General features: G+C 40.2%; 1 protein-coding gene and 1 long non-coding RNA gene across 2 annotated transcripts in view; one reads left to right on the forward strand and one right to left on the reverse strand.

Moving 5' to 3' along the window:
- The window catches only part of LOC129513920 (uncharacterized), a 99,141-nt gene extending 93,122 nt beyond the window's left edge, over positions 1-6,019 (forward strand). Inside the window, exon 3 of the long non-coding RNA XR_008665323.1 lies at positions 5,895-6,019. This is a non-coding gene — a long non-coding RNA (uncharacterized LOC129513920). The remainder of the gene's footprint in view (positions 1-5,894) is intronic.
- ITGA8 (integrin subunit alpha 8) overlaps positions 1-12,235 on the reverse strand; it is a 171,830-nt gene that overhangs the window by 11,562 nt on the left and 148,033 nt on the right. The window contains exons 27-28 of the mRNA XM_055332378.1: positions 9,579-9,692; positions 1,942-2,043 (exon numbers count right to left, since the gene is read on the reverse strand). Coding sequence (XP_055188353.1) covers positions 1,942-2,043; positions 9,579-9,692 — 216 coding nt within the window. The remainder of the gene's footprint in view (positions 1-1,941; positions 2,044-9,578; positions 9,693-12,235) is intronic.

A 12,235-nucleotide genomic window follows, 5' to 3' on the forward strand; every position in this document is an offset into this window, starting at 1 on the left:
GAGCTAAATGAAGAAAGATGTGGCCGCGCTTACTTTAAAATGCCACCAAAGTTTACTAAAATATTTTGACATTTCCATTTGGGCTTCCTTGATTCAGCCAGGGAGGGTAAGACATTTTGGGGGGAGGGTTACTATTACTGAGCCTTGAGGCGTACCTTGTTCCAAGTACAATGCTAGGGCTTCATAGACATCACTTTATTAACCTTCTCAACAATGTGTTCAGGTGAATATAGTTAACAGCCTCAGGGAGGTACAGTGATTTCCTGAAGTTTTCCTAATTAGGGAGCGCGGAACCAGGATGAAGCCAAGGAGAATGTGTTTTGAAATACATTTGAAATGTGGGCCTGATCCCATGCTAGAGATTCTCAGTTATTTTACTATTTTATTTTATTTATTTATTTTAGTAAGCTGCATACCCAGCGTGGAGCCCAATGTGGGGCTTGAACTCATGACCTTAAGATCAAGATCTGAGCTGAGATCAAGGGTCTGAGGCTTAACCAATGGGTGGTGCCCCTCTCAGTGATTTTAAAGCAGAGTCCCAGGGCCCCACCCCAGAGCTACTCAGTCCTGATATCAGGGGTGAGGTCTTAGCATGTATTTATTTTAAAGTTTCATTGAGTGATGATGCTTTGCATACTTAGCTGAAAATCACTGATCCACGCATTTACCTAATTTAAATTACTAAAAGTAGACTAGGCTAGCAAGATTAAATTTTGTGAATACAAAAAAAAATTTGTGATTACATTTTTTTAAAGATTTTATTTATTCATGAGAGACACACACACAGAGAGAGAGAGAGAGAGAGAGAGAGAGAGAGAGGCAGAGACACAGGCAGAGGGAGAAGCAGGCTCCATGCAGGGAGCCCAATGTGGGACTCCATCCCAGGTCTCCAGGATCGTGCCCTGAGCTGAAGGCGGCGCTAAACTGCTGAGCCACCCAGGCTGCCCTGTGATTACATTTTAAGATGTAAGGCCAATAAGACATTATGATCATATCTACTTATATACCCTCCAAAGCAGTGCTTCTCAAACTGTACTGTGTCCACGATGCCCTGGGATAAAATGCAGATTCAGACTCAGCAGGTCTGGAGTGAGGTTTATTTGTGAATTTTTGACGATTTCCTAGGTGATGCAGATGCTGATGTCTGCAAACAGACTATGAATAACAAGACCTGGGGACCAGGGTTTGGGGGTGGGGGGTGTATCTATAGAATGACCCAGAAACGAAGATTTAAATCTAAACATCTTTTCCTCAGATCTGGCTGTGATCACTTTCACTGTAAAGGGAGGGTTTTGGTGACCATGCCTGCTGGTCCTCTGTCCCCCTGTTCCTGTCTGCTCTCCATGGTCTCGCCAAGCTGCTGAGGATGCTGGCAGTTGTGCTGTGAAAGATAAACTCCTGCCAGTAATGCTTAATAGCCTCAGTTTAAAAATAATGTTTTATTCAACTGAAGCTCATGCTGTACTTTTTTTTCTGGGTGAAAATGATCGTTCTTTGCAGAGAAAGGAAAGATGTCAAAGGTCATCCAGCTGTCCCTAATGAAGAGAGTCCTTCCCCCCAACTTCGGCCCCCACCTCACTCACCATGCTGTCCTTAGAATTAAACAATCAGGACGATTTCATTATAATGATCATTGCTATCTGGACTTCTTTCAAACAAAATGGCTTGGTTAAAAAGTGGTATTAGTCCTACACCGTAAATTTTGGTTTTTTTTTTTTTTTTTTTTTTTTTTGAGTAGAAATTTACATTGAAAGTTTAAAAATTTGATCAAAGAACACTGAGAAATTTCTGGAGGGAGACAAGAAAATAGTGATCCAGAGAAGGACACTTTCCTCAGGTCACTGGAATAAGCGCTTAAATGTAGCACCAGCTGAACAGTGGTTTTAAAAAAATTATTATTTCAATGAAATTGTTATGCTGCTATATTTTTCAGATACTCACTGCTATGCTTCCCTCTGGGAGTTTTGCTGGCTGATCTTTATAAGGCATCTTCTTAACTTTGAAGGACACCAGGGATGCAAGACTATAGGGATCATTTTTTCTCTGAAATGAAAAATATTTATTTAAATATATTCTGTGTAAACCCTTTAAAAGCCATCCAGGCAGCCATCCAACTGTTTTCAGTATTTCACATTTCCAAAGGAAAATTTCATTTTTCCTTCTGTCTTCTTTTTCTCTTTAAAAATTTTCCCCCATCCATCCATCTATCCATCCATCATACATCCATCCATTATACATTCAGACATCCTTTTAGATAGCCATCCCAGTGTCCGTCCAACTGACCACCTACTCATTCATCCTCTTCTTAGTTCTAAAAAGAATTTCTCTTATTAACAAAAGACTTTGTACAATGAGGTTAGAATAAATACAGAAAATCAGAGTCCTAAATGGGAGCAAGCACAAGGATTAACATAGGTGCTGCTAGTAAAGAACAAAGGGGAGATATCGTAGGTTATACAATTCTTATTATCTGATAGAGGGAAGTATTTTAAGAGAGAGACTGATACAAGTTATTTTTTAAGAAATATTTTATTTATTCATGAGAGACCCAGATAGAGGCAGAAACATAGGCAGAAGGAGAAGCAAGCTCCCTGCTGGGAGCCTGGTGCAGGCCTTGATCCCAGGGATCACGCCCTGAGCCAAAGGCAGACACTCAGCCACTGAGCCACCCACATGTCCCAGATACTAAATTATAAAGAAATTTATCACATTTCATCTTATACAGAAGACCCAGAGGAGACTTTCTTAATCTCAGCACTGTTAGGATTTTGGAGTTGGATGGGGAACTGTCCTGAACATTGTAGGATATGTAGTAGTATCTCCAGCTTCTACCCACTAGATGCCAGTAGCACTTCTACCATAGTTGTGACAACCAAAAATATCTCTAATTATTGTCTGTCCCCCAGGAGGCAAAATCCCCTTGGTGAAGAACCACAGACTTAGAGCCATAGAGCTTTTGACAGAACTTTTCAGCAAATAAATTTTTTTGTTTAATTGGTTCTCATATTAACTGTTGATTAAAGCCAAAGGAAAATATTTAAGACTAAGTCAAGGAAGGCTGTTTTGAGAAAGTAAATTTCTGTGGTTCCCCACCATTTAACTTGAGACAATGATTAGAGCTATCCAGTCTTGGGCTGGAGCTGGTTCATAATGGCTCTTGAGAGGAGACAGACTGTGAGAATTTCAGGAATTTTGAGTATCAGTTGTTAAACAAAGCCATTACTAAAACATATATATGTAAATTTCAGAAAAAAATATTTTTAAAAAGACACACTCAAAAACTCAGCATTTATTTTATTGTGTTTCACTAGTATCTATGCTCTTTTCTAAGAAAAATAAAGATTTTATTTATTCATGAGAGACACAGAAGGAGGCAGAGACATAGGCAGAGGGAGAAGCAGGTTCCCTGTGGGAAGCTCAATGCAGGACTTGATCCCAGGACCCCGGAATCATGACCTGAACTGAAGGCAGATGCTCAACCACTGAGCCGCCAGGTGCCCCAGTAACTGTAGCTGTGCTCTTGATATTATTTAAGTGTATTGTATCTGGAAGGGGAAATACTATATGATGGTGTGCTAATGCCTCTCTTCCCAACTCCAGATTTGGTGATATTGTGTTGGCAGCTTGAAATCAGCCATAGTAGGAATATTTACACCATGGGAATCAGCAAATGCTGCAATGGTGCTTCCCCCACCCTCAACACACACACACATAAGCAGTTTATTAAACATTCACCAGAACTTCACTATTTATAATCCAATGTTGGGTTTCTTGAGGCCAATCCATCAGGTTGGATTTTTTTTTAATATTTAATTTATTTATTCATGAAAGACACAGAGAGACAGGCAGAGACAGAGGCAGAGGGAGAAGCAGGCTCCCTGTAGGGAGCCTGATGTGGGACTTGATCCTGGGACTCCAGGATCACGCCCTGAGCCAAAGGCAGATGCTCAACCGCTGAGCCACTCAGTCGTCCCATCATCAGGTTGGATTATGAAAATTTTGTTTCTATTTTTTTATTTTTTTTATTTTTATTTTTATTTATTTATGATAGTCACACACACACACACAGAGAGAGAGAGAGAGGCAGAGACATAGGCAGAGGGAGAAGCAGGCTCCATGCACCGGGAGCCCGACGTGGGATTCGATCCCGGGTTTCCAGGATCGCGCCCTGGGCCAAAGGCAGGCGCCAAACCGCTGCGCCACCCAGGGATCCCTGTTTCTATTTTTTTAAAAAGTTCTTTTTTTTCCCTCCTGTGACTGAATTTTTTTCTCCCTTCAATAAATCTCATCTCCTCTAGATGAGAAGGACAGGCCAGACTATGCAAAACTTTTAAATACTTAAGGACACTGATTTTTTCTTTCTTTCTACCCCAACATTCCAGGATAAGTAACTTTATTCATTTGGAAAAATTACTTTTGGTTGTTATTCTTCTGATGTTTTCTTATCTTCTGGCTTTTCATTTTAACTGAAAGCTGGATTTTTATGTGTTTATTTGAGAAGTGTTTTTTAAACATGGAAAACTTTGCTCATAAAATCTTGCAGGTACTTGGTGATTTAAATCTACTCTCTTTACCACCCTGGCTGGTAGACACAGAAGGAACATGACCAAATTCTGGTCATGAGATTCTGTGCATAAGAATTATATGCTCATATGTCCGTGCTTCCCAAACATCAGTGAACAAATTTTCTTTAGTCTCCAAGTTCAATAAAAAAAAAATGGATAGAAAATAATTGTTTTCCTCCTGAAGTCGTATCTTTGAGGAACAAATCAACAGAGATCTCCATCTCTGTTTCAACTCTTGATGGGAAGTTTTGGGTTTCTTGATTCTGCATTTATGAATATGGAAGTTTCTTAATGAATAGAAGGTGGGATTTGAACTCTAGAATGTAGAACCTGGAGAAACATGTTTCTCTGGGGGGATTTCCATTCACTTCTGTCCTTTACCCCTGCTCTGGGCCACAGTTTGATATTTTCTCGTGTTCTACTTCGTCACCAATCCTTAGTATCCTTTTCCAGTGGTTCACAAACCCTGGACTTTGCTGAGCTTCAGAAACAATTGGGATCAGGTCCTGGGATTCTGATTCAGAAAGACCAGGATGAAACTATATTTGTCCTACATTTTTTGCAATTTTGACGTTGTTTAACTCTTTCTTTGTCTCTATTACTTGTCTCACCAAGATTATATAAAAATGGAGGGTGTAAAAAGAATGGAGGGTATAAACCACGGGATATAATGTTTATATCTTACACAGCACTTGAACACCATCACCATGGCTGACTGAGCATGTAAATGGACAGTGAATGAACTTTCTCACCTCATGTAATACCAATATGATAACACCTTGCAAAAGGTTTGGTTCTTTCAATGGTTGAATTGGACCCTCTCTGTTATCAACTAGATTAGAAAGTTCAAGAAGGTGTAAGAGAGACAGGGACATAGAATGAGGGCTGTGGTTCATGAAAATGGGCTGTTGACCTGCCCCTCCACTATTTGATTCTGTATTGCAAACTGACACAGTCTGGGGCCTGAACAAATTAAGGTGGTAGGCAAATAGCCTGTAAAAAATACAACTCATAGATCTACTCCTTATTTAATGTAATTTATTGATTGATTATTATTATTTTTAAAGAATTTATTTATTTGAGAGAGAGAGACAGAGCATGAGCATGCAAGAGGAAGCAGAGGGAAAGGGAGAAGCAGGGAGCCTGATACAGGACTCGATCCCAGGAGCCTGAGATCATGACCTGAGCTGAAGGCAGATGTGTAACCGATTGAACCACACAGGTGCCCCCCTACACCTTATTTTAAATTATTCTTCAAAACCAAGGTTTCTTCCATCCTATTCAGTAGGAAAATGCTTTTTTTTTTTTTTTTTTTTTCATTTTTCTAAGATGCTCTGGAGCTCCAAGGAACAGAGAATGTAAGCAATTCAGCTGTGATCACCTGGGGCAGCACCAAAGATACGCTAGTCTTATGACTGCAGGTCAATGGCATGGCACAGGTAAGTAATTCATGAACAATTATGAGCAGAGTCATATTATTGATTCCACGTTCAAAGTTGAATGCTTTCAGCCATGGTCTTCAGATAACAATTACATTATTCTTATGTTTAAAAGAAATCTCCTCTTCCATATAGCAATCTACTCATGTAATAGCAATCATTGCCATATTGCAGGCAATTTAAGACTGAAAAAACAGCTGGAGTTAATATCTATTGACAATATCTTAGACCTTCAACCTGACCAGCTAGCTATTAATCCTCAGAAAATGCTCTGTTCTCCTGTCATTGCTGTGTCATTTCAACTGCGGTTTGCAGCTCACTAGCTGCCTATGTTATGCACTTTTGCACAATGATTTGCTTATGGTTTTGGTATGAATAAAAGTCCTCTAGTTGGTAACAAATGGAGAGTGAGGCTTTTGAATTGGTTAAATGCATACATAGTGCGGCTGGTAAGGTCACAAGCCCTTTTACTCCTACCTTCCCATTGCCTAATTCCTTCTCAAGAATTCTTTTTGACCACATAGCCCATATTGAAGTACTCAACATTTGCCAGAAAGAAAGCCTGGTGAGTTGACAAAACTGAAGCAATTACTGGTAAAATCTTACCAGAAACTGTGAAGGATTGTTTCAAACAGCAATCAACAGGACAGGGTATCATTTAGGGCTAATCTAAATAAAATCTTTTTCTGAGCCATTTGCCTATTCACCAAGTGGACAGGAACAAACATAATGCAGCAAATCATGTCATGCAGGAATTGTAAACTTTCTAGTTTGGATTAGGAAGAATTGTAAACTTTCTAGTTTGGATTAGGAAGAAAGAACAGGTTTCCGTCCTTTAGGATTGCATGACAAAACCGTTAAAGACCTCCAGTATATAATATATTCTTGAGAGAGGAAAAGAGTGAGCAGGAGAGGCAGGGAGAGAGTGAGAGAGAGAGAGAGACTGCAATAAGGCACTCCTTTCTGGCACTCAGATTCCAAGCTAGGAATAAGCAGAAACTGGGTGTCCAGAAATTTGGGCTACGGCTGTTGGTAAATGCTGGTGATTTGGGCCACTCTCTTTGGTTTTGGTTTTGGTCTTGGTCATGATCTCAGAGTCTTGGGATCATGGAGCCCCTCGTTGGATTCTGCGCTCAGCAAGGAGTCTGCTTGAGATTCTCTCTCTTCCTCTGACCCTCCCCCGGCTCTCTCTCTCTCTCTCTTTCTCTCAAATAAGTCAATAATCTTAAAAAAAAAAATCATGTTTCCCTTGACTGTTTTGTCCTAATGATTTTAGTCCTGCTTCATAAAAAAGTTATTTTTCTTTATTTCAGCAGGACATGATGCCCAAAGTAATCGAAGGAATGTATGGTTATCATTGAAGACTGTATGGACTTGGGAATTCAGTAAGACTCCTCTCCTTAACTCAACTCTGAGATAAGAAGTAATGACTCAAAAGCAGAGTGACCATGAGCAAATTGGTGGAAAGTAAGTAGTACCTGAAGCAGCATCTGGTGCATGGTTGGCACTCCATGGGTATTTGTTTAGTGAATAAATAAATAATGGTTTAACTAAAAAAAAAAAATCAAATAAATTGTGTACTGCATTTCTCCCTGGTTCAGGCATTCAAAACTTCCTGGCTTAGTGGTTGAGCATCTGCCTTTGACTCAGGTCATGATCCCGGGGTCTTAGGATAGAGTCCTGTGTCAGGCTCCCTGTAGGGAGCCTGCTTCTCCCTCTGCCTATGTTTCTGCCTCTCTCTGTCTCTCATAAATAAATAAATAAAATCTTTAAAAAAAAAAGCTGGGGGTGATTTTGCCCCCAGGGGACATTGGCAATGTCTGGAGAGTTTTGTGGCCGCAGTTGGGGTATGGGTTGCTACTGGCATCGAGTGGGTAGAAGCCAGGGATGCTGCTAGGCATCCTATAATGTACTTCCTATAAAGCATTCTATAATCCTACAATGATAGACCTCCCACAATAAAGAATTATCTGATCTGAAATATACTGAGATTAAGAAACCCTGCCTCATGTTAAAAGAAAAACTTCACAACCATTTCAAAAATACCTTTAACTTTCCTTCTATTTATTTTAGAAACAAAATTAAAGATTAAAGAAGAATTTTGTATTCCAGAAAACATGAAAGGAACTATGAAATTCTGTATTTATTAGTTAGAGTCCAAAGGATGTTACCATTTGATTTTCTATGGCACAATGAGCCAAATGAATTTTTTAATAGTTAAAATATGAGCAAGATTGCATAGATTTGGTAGGGGTTTTAATTTAGCTTATTTTTCTCCTCTCTAAATCCTTTCTAAACAACAAGGTCACAACATAGTATATTTAAATAAATCACTGTTTCCAAATGGAAAAATTAATTTCCTTAGTATAAAAGAGATTTTAAAACTTTAAAATGCACACAATCAATGGAATTATCTGTGGCAGTGTGGGATGCCACCATATCTAGATAAGCCAAAGCAGCAAAGAATCTACTAATCACACATATGTGTAACATCACTGAGATGTGTCCAGGCTGGAGCCAGTCCATGGGAATACCAAACAAGCAAGCTTTTTAGGGCCATCTCCCTTTTCCCCTCCTAATTGATTTCTATTTTGATCGTTTTGGGCATATGGCTTGTACTGTGCTCTTGTACTCACTATCATTCCACTAACTAATATTTACTGAAAAACTACTACATGCTGGGCACTGGGTATGATGTAGTGAGCTAAATAGATTTATTTGAATCGAAGTTACTGTCTAAACGTCTTAGGGACTCAAGATATTTAAATTGGCTTCACCTAAAAGATGAAAGAGTATTACCCAGCCACAAAAAAGAAGGAAATCCTGCCTTTTGTGACAACACAGATGGACTAGGAGGGCATTATGTTACGTGAAATAAGTCAGAGAAAGACAAATACTGTATGATATCACTTACATGTGGAATCTAAAGAAGAAGAACTCAGAAATAGAGTAGATCAGGTTGGTGGTTGCCAAGGGTGGGGGACGTGGGGAGATGTTGGCAAAGGATACAAACTTCCAGCTACAAGATGAATAGGTTCTGGGTATCTAATGTATAATTAACAATACTGTATTGTATTCTTGAGAGCTGTTGAGAGAGTTGACCTTAAAAATTATCACCTACCGTCCACACACACACACGTAATTACATGAAGAGATGGAGGTATGAAGTGACTTAAGTGCAGTAACCATTCCAAAACATATACATGTATCAAATCATCAGGTTGTACACCTTAAACTTACATATGTTATATGTCCACAATATCTCAATAAACCTGGAAAAAAAATGTTTTCACCTGATGGGAAAGATGACCAGCTGATCTTGGTTCAATGGCTCCATAGACACTTCTTTTAAAAGATTTTTAAAAATTTAAAATATTTTTAAAAATTAATAAAAATTTTAAGTTGAAAATGAAATAAAATTAAATCTAAATTTTTTAAGTGAAAAAATTCAAAGCTTTTTAAATTTAAAGATTAAGACATTCAAAAGTCCTTTTGAGACAAACTTCCAACTGAGACAAACTTCCAACTGAGATTTTGAGAAGAGACTCCCTGCAAGCCTGTGCAATGTTGTTACCTGGAGAAAGGTCCTGGCCCATAACCGTGATCTGACTTTTAGGACAGCGCTTTCTCCTCCTTCTAGCTGCCCCACTGCACAGGAGATCTGTAAGCACTCGATATTTGTACAGTTCTGCAAAAAAACCAACAGCAGTGGTGGCCCATCAGTGTCTTTAAATTGTGGTAGAAAATCAACATTGAAGTCAGTTTATCTGCATTGTATTTTCTCAGAAGTCACCATCTAATTCATAAATTAGTCATTTAAATAACACAATTACCTTGAGACAATCAAGAGAAAACACAGCTTTGTAGTAATGATGTGTCAGTTTTACTAGTAGTGTAGAGATAAAATGGAACATAAAATACAACAAAAATTTTAGGCTCCTTTTTTTCCTAAGGACTTAAAGCAATATTCCTGCAGCAGTGATTGGGTTGTTCTGTTTCCTCTTCTTTTTATTTTATTTTATTTTTTGAAGATTTTATTTATTTATTCATGAGAGACATACAGAGAGAGGCAGAGACATAGGCAGAGAGAGAAGCAGGCTCCCTGTAGGGAGCCTGATGTGGGACTCAATCCCAGGATCCCAGGATCCCAGGATCCCAGATTCCCAGGGTCCCAGGACCCAAGGGATCACGACCTGAGTCAAAGGCAGATGTTCAATCACTGAACCATGCAAGTACCCTGGATTGTTCTGTTTTAATTTCATTTCTCAGAACATGTAAAGACATTCCTGGTAGACATTTACAATACCTGACCCTGGGCTAAGCAAGCCCTGAAAAGGCTTCAGAGGAAGCTCCCTGTGTCTATATTATCTCAAAGACCCAGTGTTAACAACCCATTGACAAACATTTGCTCCAAAACATTCTTCTCTCTAAATTACTTCTTGGTTATAAAGCAGAATCTTCTTTGAGTTCCATGCTATTTTTAAACTAGTTTCTAGTCTTGCCAACTTACAATGGGTAACTCTTACCAAATGGAATGCACGTTCCAGGGAAATATTCATTATGATGACATTCTGTCTGCCAAATCCTATCTTCTGATTGGATCCAGTATGGAAATAAATGGACACCTCACCTCCACTATCTGTGTACCTATGTACAGGGTGTTACTTCTTGGATTGTTCTCCCTCGCTGATTTGAATTTATCCTGTGGGCTATGCTTTATTTATTTCTCATGTTTCAAGCACTGGGCTCTAGCCTGTTGATGCTCAATAAACATTAGTTTATTGAATATTACACACAGGATTTAATGGAAGCATTTTACTTTATTTTTTTAAGATTTTATTTAATTTTTCATGAGAGACACACATAGAGAGGCAGAGACACAGGCAGAGGGAGAAGCTGGCTCCCTGTGGGGAGCCTGATGCAGGACTCAACCTCAGGACCCCAGGATCATGCCCTGAGCCGAAGGCAGATATTCAACTGCTGAGCCACCCAAGCATCCTGAGGCAGTTCACTTTAATGAAATTGATAAGCCACAGAGTAACCTGAGGGACATACTGCCATGAGAACTTTTTTTGAGAACCTCAGAATTCTCAAAGAGCAAAGCAATCAGGGATACATATCTGATAAATTCCAGGGAGGTCAGATTTCTACATGCTGTTTCCAAATTCAGGTGGCTGGGCTGTTCCTATTCTACTAGGGTTGGGGTAGAGGTGTCTGGGGTTTTGTGCCTCCAGCAGGAGTAGGAATTCTGGAAGCACTGCACTCAGGTCCCCTGTGAGGACCTTCGTGTTTATCTACACTTCATTACTGACATGCTGTGTATCCCCAATCCTACCCTGTGGAGGCCAAGGAGGGGAGTGAGAAGGAGGTTATTCTTGTAAACTCCCTGGAGCTGTTGGTCCTGGTGAGCTAGCTCTGCTGGAGGATTCTGGAGAAGATGGTGCTCAGAATGAATCATGAAGGGTGAGAAAGAGTGACCTAAGTGGACAGGGACAAGCCCAGCGTGTGTTCAGAAGAAAGGAGAGAAGGGTATTTGGAGTCAGGGTGGACAGATGGAAATGAGAGAGGAAAGTCTAAGTGATAAAGAATTTTCCCATTTGGGCCAAGGACTTTAGATTCTATTCAGAAGGTTCTGTTTATGCAAGGGCTATGAACAGGTTTGGGTTTTAGGGGCAGGTGGTATGTGAGTCAAGAATGGGAGGGAGGAGAGCAAGAAGGCACGAGGGTGACAAGAGCTTGTTGCAAGAGTCCAAGTGAGAAGGAGGAGGTCCTGACCTGGGGCATGGGGAGGGAGAGAGAAGACGAAGTGTAGGAAAGTTCAGGAAGTAGAATGGGACAGTTGGTGACAAGTTGGAAGTTGGGATGAAGGGAGAGAGGATTGGAAGGAGCCCTTCTGGCTTGGGGAACTGAGTGGGTGGGTCCTGGCACTACTGAGATTGGGAATCCCAGAGGAGAAGCACTTTCTGAGGGTCATGGAGATGGAGTCCTGGACATGTTGGGACTGGGGTGGCTATCAGACATCCAGGTGAATGTATATGCTGAGCCGCTTGAGTCTAGAGCTCAGCAGAGATGGCTAAGATGGCAGGAGGCACATAGGCATGGCTGGAGTTAATGATCTTGCAGAACCTCTTCCTGAAGGAGCGAAGTCAGTAGGAGAGGGGAGGGGCCCGAAGATGGAATCTTGAGGTACAGGGATGTCTGAGAATGGGCAGAGAAGCAGGCCAGGGACAA

The sequence above is a fragment of the Nyctereutes procyonoides genome, unplaced genomic scaffold (genome assembly GCF_905146905.1).
Source record: "Nyctereutes procyonoides isolate TBG_1078 unplaced genomic scaffold, NYPRO_anot_genome, whole genome shotgun sequence".
Lineage (NCBI taxonomy): Eukaryota > Metazoa > Chordata > Mammalia > Carnivora > Canidae > Nyctereutes > Nyctereutes procyonoides.